This window comes from Anser brachyrhynchus (assembly GCF_964034855.1).
Source record: "Anser brachyrhynchus genome assembly, chromosome: 1".
Taxonomy (NCBI): domain Eukaryota; kingdom Metazoa; phylum Chordata; class Aves; order Anseriformes; family Anatidae; genus Anser; species Anser brachyrhynchus.
The window spans coordinates 148,383,566-148,399,308 of NC_137694.1; the positions used below are offsets into that span (position 1 = coordinate 148,383,566).

Here is a 15,743-nt window from a genome sequence, read left to right on the forward strand (position 1 = left end):
CCATTTCCCTTTTCCTTTTGATAGTGTTTGTCCAAACCAGCATCCCTTCTTATTTTCTTGGCTGAACCATTACTGTACCAAGTTTAGTTTGCACTTTTTAGTTTTCTCTGTAAGTTAACTGCTTAACTGAGTAGAACGTGCGTTGGCATGCAGTGTTTTTATATATAAAACGGACTTAATACCTGGAACTGAGCAGTGTTTTTCCCTGAAATCAGAAAATGTATAGCTGACACTACACTTTGCCCAGAGAAGCTGTGGCTGCCCCATCCCTGGAGGTGTTCAAGGCCAGGCTGGATGGGGCTTTGGGCAGCCTGGTGTGGTGGGAGGTGTCCCTGCCCATGGCAGGGGGGTGGAACTGGGTGGGCTTTGAGGTCCCTTCCAACCCAATCCTTTCTGTGGTTCTTTGTTTCTACACACTTAGGTGCTTTACTTTTCTCATAAAGTTTTCCCTTTGTGTTATTATAGTTACTCCTATAAGAGGATTAGAAATTTATCCAGCACTTTGAACTTCAAATGGCACTCAATGTGTCCATGGGGTTACTGCTTGACTGTCTTTCATATGAATAAGTGGGACTGTAGGGGCATTAATGCCGAGCTGTCCCTATCTCTGTGTTACCAGATTAATAATCTTCCCATAAAGCAGAGATGTTTGCATCAATATTTTTGGCAACGAGATGAAAATTAGAACCTTTGTATGATGAAAGAGTAGTGGAGGGAGATCACTGGCTTGTGGGTTATGTACTGGAATAAGATGCAGGTATCTCTGAGCTAGCTTTGACCTGAAGTGGTAAAACCATGTAAACTGGTTTTAAAACAAACAAAAACCACATCTGAAAACAACACGCAAACTGGTAAAACCACTGTTGCAGACATCTGAGTTCACGTCCACAGGTAGGATAATCCAGTTTGGTGCTGGATGAGAGAATGTACCTGGTGAACATGGCTGTGTTGTTCTTGTGTACCCAAATTGTGTGACTTTGTGCCCAGTCCTGCAGTGCTTCAGGCTGTGGGGAGCTGCAGGGCAGCTTCAAGATTGCCAGTGCTCTCTTAGACTAGGCAGGCCTAAGTGTCTCTTCCGTCAGAACAAAATAGGAAAGGTTTATTTACAAATTTCTGTGCATTTCTCTTTATAGGGTATGTATAGGTGAGTGTGTTTGAAATATCTGCTCACGGGTAAACTGGACTTCACTGCCCTCTGGTTAGAAGTGCATCTAAGGAACATAATATAGCAGTACCTGATCTAAGCTGCGTACATTTATGCAAAATTCAGTCATAGCAAAGTAATCTTACGTCTTTAACTCCTCTGTTCTTTCCCTTTTAATAGAAATTCAGCAGTCTGCTTAACTGAGAGTGTTTTTCTTCTTTCTTTCAGCTGATGCAGCCCAGCAGTTTCAGTACGCAGTGAGAGTTATTGGAAGCAACTTTGCTCCCACCGTTGAACGGGATGAATTTCTTGTAGCAGAGAAAATCAAGAAAGAACGTACGTGCATCTTTGTTTCTTAGATATGTGTGGAAGTTTTTCAGTAAACTATCTAATCATTTTATTCCTCTGAAGACGGGACCACTCTGCCTCACAGACAGTTCTGTTTGTTATGACTGTCCTTGAAAAACTTGTGATAGAAATTCCAGGAATCCCCTAGTTGCCGTCCCTGAGTGGCTGTTTGTATTAACAGTTCTGATGCTCCTGAATGCTCAGCTTAATTTTCCCTTGCTGCAGTATGAATCATTTTCTCTATCTTAGCCACCACAGAAATAAAGAACAATTAATACTTAACTTCTTTCATTTTAATATTATTTGGACTTCATTAATTCCAATTTTGGTTTGGAAGACTGATATTTTTTGAGGTGTATCTTAAAATACTACTGTTTAGTATAATTAACTTCATGAGCACCTGTGTGAAACCTAATGAATGAGCATTCTGGGGATGGATGGAGTCATTGTTCATACAACTTACCTGATATTTCTTGCCTTCGGTTTTCCTACAAGTTTATCTACAACCACCTTCTCAAAGCCAAAGCATTAGACTGGGACAGTGTACGTTAAATTGCAGTTATATTACATTGTGCACTATGCTGCCTTGAGTCAAGTGTTAGTCTGTGAATCCAATGAGGTTGTGAGACATTCTTTTTAAAAAGCCAGATAATGCTTTCAGCAGCTTCTCACCTAGAATGTCCACAAGTAATTACGAATTAACATAAAGCTTCCTATTTGTGTTAAGGAGCTTCAAACATTCACTCAGGATGGTAAGAGTTAGGATATCCAAAGCCAGTGGTTGTAACCTTTTAAAGCACACCTGTTTTTTTGCTAAATCAGAGCTTCCATTACTTCCTGATAGGCAAATAAGCCCATCAGAGTTTCTCCAGATGCAACTCTGAAACACTGTATTCTACAATAAACACTTCTGCACATAATTTCTCTGTGTTTTGGCCAGTACGAAGCAGCACGTCAGCATATACCCTTGTTCTGCTTTTGCCTATTCCCTCAACAGGCAAGGAACAACGAAGCTGATTTATCTCCCTCATCTTCTTTCTCCCCAGCTTCATCTTCTAGTTAGATGTTAGTGGTCATGACTGGATACATCCCTCTAACTTTATATTTATTTTGGAGTTGTTATGCAGTTGGTGACTTACTTGTTAAAATGTACTTTGCAGTGGCTTTTAATATTAGTTAGCATTTCTAATGTTAAGCAACAATTGTTTTATTAACGTTTCCTTAGATCTTGTCTTAACATTTTTTTAAATGTGACTCTTTCTGATATGAAGTTGGTTTTCTGAAGATGTCTTAAAGCTTAAAAGTACTCCTCTGAGCAAAGACTTCTATTATATAACTGGCTGTGATCAAAACTGTTACTTTCCTTCATATATAGAAGTTCTGTGACATTGAAGCTTTGCTTGGCTTTGACCAAATGACACTGCTATTTTCTTTCATCGCCTAATATGGAAATCACACTTAGTTTTCTAAATTGCTTTATGGCATTCTTAGCTGTATCTGTTTTCAGTTGTGTTAATCCCCAAAACCGACAGAAAGGTAAGCTAGACTTTAAAAATAAAATAACAATAAATAAATAAACAAACATATTTAAAAGATGTCTCTTGTTCTAAGAGAAACAGTTGCTTGCATTAGGTCACTCCTGCTGCAAGAACTTTAAGGGGCAGGAGTGCAGATAACATGAAAACAGGCAAAGGTCTGAGTGACAAAAGTGAAACATTTACCCAAGAAAACATAATTATGCTTATGTTTTCCAATTTACCACAGTATATAATTTCTGATGTGATTACTACACTGATTTCAGTTCTTTAATCTATATTTGTTTTTTTTCAGTTGTACGACAAAGAAGGGAAGCAGATGCTGCTTTGTTTTCAGAACTCTACAGAAAGCTCAGTTCGCAGGTAGTGTAATAAATGTGTAAGGAAACTGAACGCACACAGGCATCTTTTGATGTTATAGAGCTGTTTCTGGACAGCTCTTTCTTTTGTTTCTTCTTGTTTTATGGCAATAACTTGCAAGTTTTCTTATTAATCTAGGGCTTAAACAGTCCTCATGCTTCTGAATTTGTCACAGATTTTTATTGTTAAAGGTTAAGGGTTTGCTGGCTTTGGTTCTGCTGACATTAATATAAATCAAAGAGTACTGTGTGTTGGTGTACTGATTGGAAAAAAATGTTAGTGTGTAGGAGCCCATGATTCATGATAATGAATTGGGTAAAAGGAGGTGAAGATGTGAGGACAAATTTATCTGAGGTAGGTGAAAAATAAGTTTATGGAGAATCCAGAAAAGATTAGCAGCAGTCAAGTATTTAGCACAATAGAATATGCTGGGCAGTAATAAAATAGTTGTCATTTGTATGTCTTTTTTTTCACAACAAAAATTAATGTAAAAGATGTTTTCTGTGTAACAGAAAATTTACCCTCAGTTTGCTCTCACCTTCAAACTTTTGAAGCCTCTCTGAAAAGGAGGGTGAAGGGGAAAGGGAAGAAAAGACAGTTCTTTGCTAGCTATTGTACCAAAAGCTTCTTTACTTTTAGGTTAGAGTTGAATCCAAGTCAAAGATGTTTTAAGTGGTGAAAGTGTGTAGGAATGGTGGTAAAAGTTCAAATCTATAAAATTGTTTTTCTTAGTAGCAATGAATTTTAAATTTAAATACTTACTGATCTCAGAGCATGCGATAGTTCATGACATGAACACAATAGAGAAAGCTCATAAAATAGTGTTACAGAGGCTATATTGCACTCCTAGTTTATTTAGGAGTGCAGTTCCAAGCTGGTGTCAGTTTGATGGTAAACTAATTTAAATGTGCACATTTTAGTAGACTGGATAATAAAAATTATAAATCAAAGAGTTGGTTGTAACTCTTTATAATTTCTTTTCTTTTTTTTTTTTTTGAAAGGGCATTTTGAAAAATAAATGGTCAATACTCTACCTCTTGCTTAGTCTCAGTGAAGATCCCCGTAAGCAGTCTAATAAGGTAAGTGAGGAGATACTGGCTAGTTCTGAGAAAAGGTGAACATATGTTGCTTAGTTTGGGTGTCATTGAGTCACTATCCACACTTAAACGCTTCTAGAAGCCAGATCGTGTGTGGTTGTTGTGTGTGAGGCTAAAAGGAAGAATACGTTTGGCAGAAGTGTTTGCAATTTTCTTATAATTGAGTGCAAAATTGAGCTGTCTATCACTTGTAGCTTGAGCTGTGACTTTGCTAGATGGTTTTGTTTTCTGCTTGGTGGTGTAATGTCTGCTCATGTACTAATGAGTATGAAATGGAGTAAGGAGAGGAAAATTCTTTCTCTGGTTGCAGCTCTGCTAGAGCCAAAGTGCTTTTACAGTTACTACTATTGACAATTCACAGGCAAAAGTAAGTTATGTTGCTAAAAGGGCTTTTGATTGCTGTAAGGGACTTGCTCTTTTGTCATCTTAATTTTAGCAAAAAAAAAATCTTGGCATAATCATGGTCTTCAGTTATTTTTGTATTCTTGAATATTACGCTACTGTTAACTTAAGACATGACTTAGAACAACTCACAAAACTTTTTCCAACTCGCTTCCTTTTCAGGTATCAAGTTATGCCACGCTTTTTGCTCAAGCATTGCCACGGGATGCTCACTCAACCCCTTATTACTATGCCAGACCTCAAAGCCTTCCGCTGAATTACCAAGACCGCAATGCTCAATCTGCCCAGAGTTCTGGCAGCATGGGGAGCAGTGGGATCAGCAGCATCAGCCTGTATGCCCTCAATGGGCCAACGCCAACTCCACAGTCACTCCTTCCAGGGTAAATTAAGCCTTTTAAGTTCATAAATAAGTTTGAAGAAGACTAGAGATTATCTGCTTTTTGTCCTCTTCTAGTTTCCTCCACCACCACCTTCTCTGCAGTTTTAGGTAATCTAGGATAGCCCATCTTTGATCCACTTTTGATGACTCTCATACAGTTAGTTGGAGAGGAAACTGGAGACTGTTTAAGTATCTGTTCCTAGGGGTCCCAGGGAAAGGGATTTCCCCTTGGAAACAAGGGTTTCTATTTGCTTCCTTGTTAGGATGAAAAGAGTAGGAAAAAGCCATCTTCTATCTTGAAATATATATGTTTTTAATCTTTGGGTTGTTTTATGGCAATCCCATTACTTTTTCATTTCATTTTCATTGATTTTTACTTACTTGAAAGAAAAAATGAAAATCTACTTCATAATTGGCAGAGATTGTTGTTAATGTAGGGTACTACCAAGCAGTACCTTTTCTATGAAGGTCTTGGGATGATGGCCTGTTTATATTGAAAAGAATAAAGGCATGCCATATTTAGGTCAATGTCAGCATCCTTTAACTGATTTTAGCATCAGTTTAGCATTCTTGACCTGTGATAAATGACACAGTACAGATTGGTGTCAAAATAAATTTTCTGTGTGGGATTTTGTTGCAAAATCAGCTTTTCATCTATACTTTCAGTGTTTTGTTCTTCCTATTGAATCAGTTAAATCCTTAGGACTTCCTGACACTATTTCCTTCGTACGATGCTTTTTTGACAATTACAATACGCAAACTTGATCGTAATTACAGGCATAGCTCATGTTCTAATGGGAGTTTTCAAGGTTTGTTTCTAGCTTCTGTTTAACATGCAAATGTTCCTAAGAACAATTTTTTTGGAGAACAAAGTTCCTTGTGCCAAGGATTTACCTCTCACCATGCCATTGTTTGTAATAGTAATGACAGATTTATTGATGTTGGCCTGAGGAGTTGACTTGCACACACACACACCAAAAAAAAAGGAAGACTCAACAACAAACAGTTTAACCTAGATTTGAAATCAATGTGCTAAGTGTACAAGCTCTTCTAGTTGCTGATTTGTAACCGTTCTGTACAGTTCATCAGAGAGCATAATCTTCCATGTAAACAAGCGAGAGCCATGTCCAGGCGTATTCTAAACTCTGAAATTGCTGTGTTTATGTCAGTCTAGTCCATTACTAATATCTATACTCCTCTTAAGGTCCATGATTTGGTGACACAGCTGATATTTTGGTGTTGATAATGCCTACTGGAAGGTGCCCTTGTGACCAGACTTGAACAAGTACCCACAGGTCTTCTAAAGACACTCTCCTTAGGCTGATGGCAGGTGCCTTTATGATCAGACTTTGGTTTTGCATAGGTACATAAATGCAGACATCGGACTTCACACATCATATTTCACTTTAATAATCAAGCTATAACTGGTTCCTTCACCTTCTCTGGTTGTCAGCCTACTTCCAAACTTGCATTTTTAATTACAGCCAGAAAGCTGTAGTTAAGTGATTCATTAAAGCACCCAGTAGCTCATGGGTTTGATCTAAACATTGGAGAAGGTGTCAGAGGGAAGGAAGAAGTTAAGCAGTCTTCTTGACAGCCAAGGTACAGATTGGGTGATTGTCTGAGGTAATTAGGAAATTGCTTAACTGCTCAGAGTGGGCTGTTCAATGTTTTTTTACTCAGGCTGGCAGCCTGTCATAAGTTGTGGTCCCACAGGGACAGATACCATGCCTATGCCCCATGCTTTTCAATATCTTCGTAAGTGATCTGGGTGATGGGACGGAAAGCACACTCAGCAAGTCTGCTGATGTTAAACTGGGTGATGAAGTAGACGTGTGGTGGTTTTACTCAGCTGGGCAGCTGAACTCCACCACAACTGCTCTCTCACTCCCCCTCCTTAGAAGAAGAGGCTGAGAAGAAAATGTACTGGAAAAAACAACTCGTGTTGAGATAAGGATAATTTAATTAAAGGGAAAAGGGGTGGGGGGGAAATCAAGCAAAGGCTGCATGGAAGCACAGAGAAGAGAAATTACTCTCTACTTCCCATCAATGAGTGTTGCTTGGCCATGTCCCAGGAAGCAGGGCCTCAATACACATAGCGGTTGTTGGGAAGGGTGGGTGGCTTCATAACGAGAGGCCCCCTCTCCTTCCCCTCTCCCACCTTTTGTTGCTGAGTGTGACACCACATGGTATGGAGAATCCCTTTGGTTTTAGGGATGTCCCCTCCCTGCCTCTTGCCCACTCCGAGCCTGCTGGCTCTGGGGGGAGTCCTGATGCTGTGCCAGCGTTGCTCAGCAGTAGACACAACACTGATATGATACCAGTGCTCTTGTGCCTACATGCGCAGAGCACAGCACTGTGTGGGCTGCTGCAGGGAAAGGTAACTCCATCCCACATGGATCCAGTACAACATCTCAGTAGGGAGAGTCATTTACTGAGACACCTGAAAAGGGTGCAAGAGTGGGCATGCAAGAATTGTACTAAGTTTAATAAAGACTCATGTAAGGTCCTGTACCAGGGACAACACAACTGAAGAGCTCAGTACAGGCTAGGTTCTGTGTGGCTGGGAAGCAGCAGGGTCCTCGTGGACAACAAGATGAACATAAGTTGGCAGTGTGCTGCTGCAGTAATGAAGGCAAATTAGATCCTGGGCTGCATCTGCAATGTCATTACTTGCAGAGATAGAGATGTGATCATCCTCCTTTACTGCTCAGTGCTTGTCAGCCTACACCTAGAGTACCGTGTCCTGTTTGGGCCCCCAGAGTTCAAAAAAGATGTGGGCAGACCAGAAAAACCCCAAAGGAGGGCCACAAAAATGACCAAAGGGCTGCAGAACGTACCTATGAATCTGACACGAGGGGAAAAAATGGCAAAAAAAAAGGCAGTGCAAGAACATGCAAAGCTGACCCCTCTCTACATTTCGTTCTCCTTAAGGTGCCCTGCACCCCAGCTGTAGCCTTCTGGCTGTCAGACAATGCACCCTTGATCACCCTTTTTAATGGCAGTTTACAGAGCTGCCTTCAACACACTTGTATAATCCTCTTTTCAATCCACTGATACTGCCTTCTGCCACAACACCATAGGGAAATACGCTTTGCAAGATGTCTGCTCTTCTGTTTTATACCAACCCCCTGCTCATTTCACAGAGCGCATCCTTTCCTCCCATAACCATTCATCAAATCCCACAACTTTGCATTTGGCTTGTCCTCCGTTAGCCTGGAAGCCTCAGCCACAGCCCCCTGAGCCTTTTCCTCTTCAAGCCTCACAAAACTCAGCCCAGCTACCCACTCAGCAGTTGTCCACGCTCCTGAGGATTGTAGCTGACCTTCTCCCTCCTTAGTGTCCACCTTCCCCAGGCTGAGAGGCAGACCGCAGCACTGCACAGAGCCCTCCAGCTCCCGCTGACACCTGCTGCCTTGTTCCCAGTGCCCACCTTCCTGGCTCCCGACTGCACAGCAAGCCCAGCCGTGCAGATAACCGCCTGCAAGGACACCAAGGTTTTTTCCTGAGTTGGGCCGGCAAACAGCAGCAACTCCAGAGAAGGGACCGCAAAACTAATTAAGGGGTTGGAGCATCTGATGCGTGATGGGAGGCTGAGAGAGCTGCGACTGTTCAGGCTGGAGAAGAAAAGGCTCGGGGATCTAACCAGTACGTGTCAGTACCTGAGCAGGGGAGCAGGGAAGACTGAGCCTGACTCTTCTCAGTTGTGCCCAGGGAAAGGGCAAGAGGAAACTGGCAAAGCTTGTGACATAGGAAGTCCCACTGAAGCATAAACCTTCTTTTACTGTGAAGTGGGTCATGGAAATCCATGTTGTGAAACACTGGAGTGGGTTGCCTGGAGAGGTTGTGTGGTGTCCAGGCTTGAAAGCATTCAAAACCTGCCTGGACAAGGCCCCAGGCAACTTCCACTAGTTGGCCCTGCTTTAAGCGGGAGTTTGAGTCGGTGATCTCCAGAAGTGCCTTCCAGCCTCCACCATCCTGTAATCTTGATGAAGTATAGGCAGGTATATCAGCGAGGTTATTTCATCTGTCTGCCCGCTTAGGAATATCAGCGGAACCTGTGCTGTTCCCAACATATTCTTGGTCTGACCTGTTCAAACTGTTCCACTTTATAACAACTTCGCTGCTCTCTCCTTAGTCCTGTAGCCAGTGAACTGGGCAACCCAAATCGGATCTTTCTGTGAGCGTTTGACCCCGCGTGGAGTGCTGCATTCAGCTCTGGGGCTCCCAGCACAAGAAGGACGTGGATGTATTAGAGCGAGTCCAGAGGGCCACGAAGAGGATTAGAGGGCCGGAGCACCTCTCCTATGAGGACAGGCTGAGGGAGTTGGGGTTGTTCAGTCTGGAGAAGAGAAGGCTCTGGGGAGACCTTACAGCGGCCTCCCTGGGGCCTACAGGAAAGCTGGGGAGGGACTCTGCCAGGGAGTGTAGTGATAGAACAAGAGGGAATGGCTTTAAACTAAAAGAGGGGAGATTTAGATGAGAAGTTAGTAGGAAATTCTTCCCTCAGATGGTGGTGAGGCACTGGCACGTGTTTCCCAGAGAAGCTGTGGCTGCCCCATCCCTGGAGGTGTTCAAGGCCAGGCTGGATGGGGCTTTGGGCAGCCTGGTCTGGTGGGAGGTGTCCCTGCCCATGGCAGGAGTAAACTTCTCTGTATGTTCATGCCCTTTATGTTTCTTAATGTGCTTTCTTTTTGAAGTATAACAGCCTAAATTTAGCGTTGTGCTCTTGCTGAGGCATTACAAGTGCTAAACACAATGCTGTTGCTCTGTCCTGCAGGCTTTGTTCTTCTCCTCAGTTACAATCATCTAAGTTTGATGCTGCTTGGCCATACCATGAATTATGGTGTGGTGAGTGAGAGGGCAAAGGAATTCCTCCGCCTTTATACATGAACGTTTATGTTGTAGTCTTGTTTTATCTCTCACTACAACTGTGTTTTCACAGCTTTGCAGCGTTCTTTCAGTGCCTTTTTTTTTTAATATTATTTTAAATAAGTAAAATGTTTATATTCAGGTAGGGGAAGATGGAGGATCTGTCGGGCAAAAGTCACTTGCAAATATTTTCAACTTTGTTTTCATCATCATGGTACAGAAATAATCAGGAAGCTAATTCCTACTCTTAAAATTTTTGCTTTTAAAGTTGTTTTTGTGAGAAGAATGATAAGTTTGAAAGGGAGGGAAATTGGAACTATCTAGCTGCTCCCTCCTCCATCACATCTTCAGGCACTCGATACAAACTATCCTAAACAGAGTAGAAGGAAAGTGAACTTTTTTTCTCTTCTTACCTTTAGTTCTGTCTTGCATGTAACTACAAATTCAAGTAGCAATTATTTTTTTATGTTTTTTTTTTTGTGGTCTGAGATAAGAACAATTGTGTTCACTTTCAATCCACTTCAGCATATCTACACAATTCAGTGAATTAAGTACTTCATTCTCTGATATGAAATAATATTTGTTTAAATTTGTTCTCCCCTTTCTTTGTTACGGGGGATGTGTGGAAGTTAAGGTTTGTATGAAACAATAAACGGCTTGTATGTTCTGCACCTTTTCTAATGTTTCTTTTTTCAATAAACAAAGCCCTCAAGTTTAGGGCATCTTTCATAATTTGCATACCCCAAACCAGTTGATGGATATAGAGTCAAGGTTTTCAAGATGTTTCTTCCGTTTGTCCTTTTAGACAATCCTATCAAGCTCCAGGTGTTGGAGACTGCCTCCGTCAGCAATTAGGGTCACGTCTTGCATGGACTCTAACGGCAAGCCAGCCTTCTTTACAAAGTGCTACCTCAAAAGGCTTTTCAAATACTGTCTCCCGTGGTGTGCCAAGGTCAAGGCGAGAAGGAGATACAAGTGGTAAGCAAAGATGCATTCGTTAAATTTATCTTTCTACAAAATTTAACTTTCTAGATAAATTGTTTTATCTACAACCACCAATATTTTTAAATGTTTTTTGAAATAGTTTTATAGCACGTTGTATTGTTTGAGGAGTTTTTCTAAAATGTATCTGATAGAAGGATAGAAATAAATATGCAAGACAGTAGTGTATTTGGCCACAGGTGCTTTAGCTGGTTGTTAATTTGTTTTTGCAATGTTTGGTTTGATGTGTTTTGGTTTACTTAAACGATTATGACTGTGTTGCAGCGTTTGTCAGGCTCAAGTGATTGTGGTTACACGTAGCAGTCACTCTTGTGATGATCAAAAGATGCTACTGCTTTTAGAAAGTCAGAACAACAATTCAATGAATAGAATGATGAAAGACACTCGTGTTTGTGATTCAGTCTTTTAAAACTTGGAATTGTGCATTGGAATACAGAGCCTTCAAAAGTATTTATTTTTTTTAGTTAGTAGATTGTTTATGGTAGTTTTATTTAGAGCAATTGCCATAGGTTACTGTCAATTAGAAAAATAGATAAATATTATTCATTTACTCCTTTAAGTAGCTGTAAACTTGAAACTGATGTCTGGAGGATGTATTCTGAATTTACGCAAGCATAACTAAGGAGGGATTGTTTACCAGATCATCTCTGCAGCAACTGCTGTGGAAGTTTCAACCCACTCTGCCTTTACTATAAAAATGGGAGACTGTTCTGAGTAAGGGAGCTAATGGCAGATGTTATCATCCTACATTGCTGCTGCTGGCTGGTTTAAAAAAAAAAAAAAGATGAGGTGTTTTGTATTTTTAATAACTCTTCTATAATGATGCAGGGATACTTATAAGCTTAAAATACGCTCTATCTGTGAGCCCCAGCAGAACTTATCATGTATTTTAAACTCCATCTAGGTTCTTTACTGGTTACAGTACACAATGCAAATAGAACAGAGTTGTACTGGTGTGGCTCAGGGCAGCACTGGGCAACTAGAACCTAATTAATAATACTGTTGATGTGCAAGAGGATGGACAGACTTTTTCTCTCTTTCAGATCTAGCCCTGCCTCTTATTTTTGCTGTACTAATTGCTCTAAAGAGCAGTAGGTCTTGTTTTCATTGAGTTAGCCAGCCATGACTCCTAATCCCTATGTGGAATAGGTATAAGGACCAAGTTTTCTTACATGTAGGCACTTGCTGAAGTAGTAGAACTGTACTCAGAATATGAAAGACTATTTTCAAGAAGATATATTTCTGTGAATAAAATTCTTCTAACTACAAGTGTTTTTTTTTCTTTTAAAGTTTGTTGCTGTTAACTAGAGCTTTTTTATTACTGTACCTACACAGACAGTATAATCTGGAGCATTGCTGTACCATTTAGCAATTGAAGGAGAGTGCACTTAAATCTTCTACCATCTCACTAAGAGTTCCTAAAAGGAACTAGCCACTCTTGTGTACATCTTAGACTTATGAAAGGAATCTGAATTTTAAAGAGCATCTTAAGGTGATGACTACTTTTGCCAAAACAGGAATACAATTTATTTTTTTTTGTTTTTATGCTGGGATCTGCCTGGGAGGCAGACTGATGAGAATAAGAGTGCTGTCAAATTTGGAAGAAGCATGTTAAAGCATCTCAATTTCTGGATTACTATCAACTGGAGAGTTGAAATCTGTACAGTCTTGGTGTCGTAAATGAAGTCACAAAAGTAGATGGTGCTGTCTAGCCCAGAACATGTGGGAATAGTTGCAGGGACCTGCATGGCATCTTCTTCAATCTTTTATTTCTTTTAAATCAATTAGTTTCCCAAGTCACAAATGTATTCTAACATCTAACTAGTTATAGGAGCAAGACAGCAGAATGTACCTAAACGGGGCCTACAGGAAAACTGGGGAGGGACTCTTTGTCAGGGAGTGTAGGGATAGGACAAGGTGGAGTGGCTTTAAACTAAAAGAGGGTGGGTTTAGATTAGACATACGGAATAAATTCTTCACTCTGAGGGTGGTGAGGCCCTGGCACAGGCTGCCCAGAGAAGCTGTGGCTGCCCCATCCCTGGAGGTGCTCAAGGCCAGGCTGGATGGGGCTTTGGGCAGCCTGGTCTGGTGGAAGGTGTCCCTGCCCATGGCAGGGGGGTGGAACTGGGTGGGCTTTAAGGTCCCTTCCAACCCAAACCTTTCTGTGGTTCTGTGAATGCTGCAATAGCTTTACTAAATCAAAGGTTCAGAAATTGTATTTACTGTTTTCTCTTTGCCAGCTCTGTAGCTGTTATGCAGCTGGCAGTCTGATTTTGATTAATCTTTTTACACTGAACAGTGGTGTTCAGCATTGCATAACACTTTTAAACAGGCAGTTCTCCGTTCTGAATTAACTCTGATGTTCTCCTAGCTGAATGGAGAAGAGATTACTCTGAAAGTCCAAACTAAAAGCTTCAACTGTGTTGATGAAGAAAGGTGAAGTTACTGTGATGCTTGCCTCAGAACTTGCTCTGGTGATTGAATTAGAGAAGATAACAAGTTTAGGAACTCACTGAAGTGTTTGTTAAAACGCAGCGTGTGCCATGTCACACTAGCTGACCTGATCTGAGACAAATCTAGGTATCGGTAGAGGCAGGCATGGGGAATTACTGGCTTTCCTGTCAGTTTGTTGTATTAAATGTCAGGAAAAAAAAATCTTTGCAGGTTATATGTACAGGTTTTCTGGTTTTCTTTCTTTTTCTTTTTTTTTTTTGCTAGGCATCTACATAGTTTGTTGAATCTGTGATCCAACTTAATTGTCCCAACAAATCTAAATTCTGTTTTCTTTTCTTTCTAGGCTCTGTTGAAATAACTGAAGCAAACCTTGTAAGAGATGTTTTGTATGTCTTCCAGGGAATAGATGGCAAAAACATCAAAATGTGCAATTCTGAAAATTGCTATAAAGTAGAGGGAAAGGTACTGTATGGGGACTTGTATTACATATGTCAGCAGAGTGGTGTGTAAGGCCAGAATAGCAACAAAAAATATGTAGATAAAAATACTAACTGAAGTCATTACTTGCTCTGCACCCCCCCCCTTTTTTTGAACAACAGAGTAGTTTCAATTACTATTAAGCAATCTTCTATTTTCAGTCAAACACTTTGATGCCTTCAGCAGGATGAAGGAAAGTTACCATCAAACAAATGCAGGGGCAATATGAAATGGAATTGCCTTTTTTGGAGAATGAGGAGGGAAACCCAGATGGTTGAAGTTCACATGTACTTTTGCCTACTTTCTCTTTAACATTTGGAGGCAAAGATATGGAATTCTAGTATTTTATATTGTGGCTGAAAGATTGAAAGGAACATGTCTGTTGGTGTTAGCGTATTGCTCAGTCCAAACTTTTGTGCATATGCGTGCATGGAAATAGGCACACAAATGGATACCAGCTCTGTTATTATACTAGGAAAGTATAATTTTAGAGTTTAGAATTGAAGAAATTTTGGACCTTGGAATTAGTTCTGACTGCTTTATCCTAGCTGCTCCAAATGAAGGAGCAAGACTAGAGAACAACTATAGCTATCACACTGGGGACTGAAAGTTCTTGTGTCTTTCTGTTTTAAAGAGCAACATAAATGTACTGATATGAATTTAAAGATAATTGTCTGGGTTGGGTTCCAGAAAGAAACCTGCATTTTACAAGTTGTCCAGAGGCAGTACCCAAACCGACCTTTTCTAGCTACCAAGATAGACCCGCAAGAATTAAGCCAGTACAAAGACTTCTAATTTAAGGCTTAATTTGAGGATTTTGGTCATCATTTGCCTTCATCAGTGTATAAAAATGAATGTCAAGCAGATGCAGGTTTTTGACCACATTTTTGTTGGATAAAAATCAGCAGCCTGAGTAATGGCATGTATGCTAGCCACTTGATACTACGGACTTGATTACAACTTACCAGAGATCAGATGAGGTCATGCAGCTGGGGCTACTTGCTTTAGTATCTTCTTGCTATTCAGTATTTAGAGGATACTGCTTCACAATTCAGTTTCAGCTCACTAATTGCTTTTCATGTTCTTGTTCGATTGGGAAGACAGTGCTTCTGATTGCATTAAGAACTTTATCCTATGACAATATGACTTAGTCCCAAAATAGCTGAGAGCTGCTTTGGGGTCAGTTTGTGTTCAAGAGCACAGTAGACTTATGATATCTGAACTGACCGCCTTTTTTTTTTTCTGTGTAATAATAGCAAAAAGTGGAATATGTAATTGCTCCCCTCACAGCTCTATAATGACTTCTAGGGCTGCTTATGGGGGGGGGAAGGGGAATGAAAACCTTATGTTCATCCAAGTCTTGTTAATAAGTGGATTGCTGAGGATGTCATCTCCTACACCTGCAGATGCTGCATAGTTTGTAATTCCTCAACACCTGCACTGCGTTAATTAAGTTCTGTATATAAATTAAATTATATACGGCAGAGGAAAGATAGGGTCATGGATTTTTCTAGAGGAACGTGGAGAAAATATAAGTGCTATCACTAATTTTGCAATGGATTTCATTACTTCTCAGCATAAATTCCACATCAACTAGGCTAGTTTGAGGTGAAAAATTGTGTCACTTCAAACTCCTAACTATGCTAATTCAGGGAGTTTGGTTATTAGGTACT

The 15,743-nt window shown here is 40.5% G+C and overlaps 1 protein-coding gene across 2 annotated transcripts in view; it reads left to right on the top strand.

Moving 5' to 3' along the window:
• TUBGCP3 (tubulin gamma complex component 3) overlaps positions 1 to 15,743 on the top strand; it is a 54,537-nt gene that overhangs the window by 8,061 nt on the left and 30,733 nt on the right. For both annotated transcript variants that reach the window (XM_080577123.1, XM_080577124.1), the window contains exons 2-7: positions 1,373 to 1,480; positions 3,323 to 3,390; positions 4,389 to 4,466; positions 5,049 to 5,266; positions 10,943 to 11,115; positions 13,937 to 14,055. In XM_080577123.1, the coding sequence (XP_080433249.1) occupies positions 1,373 to 1,480; positions 3,323 to 3,390; positions 4,389 to 4,466; positions 5,049 to 5,266; positions 10,943 to 11,115; positions 13,937 to 14,055 (764 nt within the window). The remainder of the gene's footprint in view (positions 1 to 1,372; positions 1,481 to 3,322; positions 3,391 to 4,388; positions 4,467 to 5,048; positions 5,267 to 10,942; positions 11,116 to 13,936; positions 14,056 to 15,743) is intronic.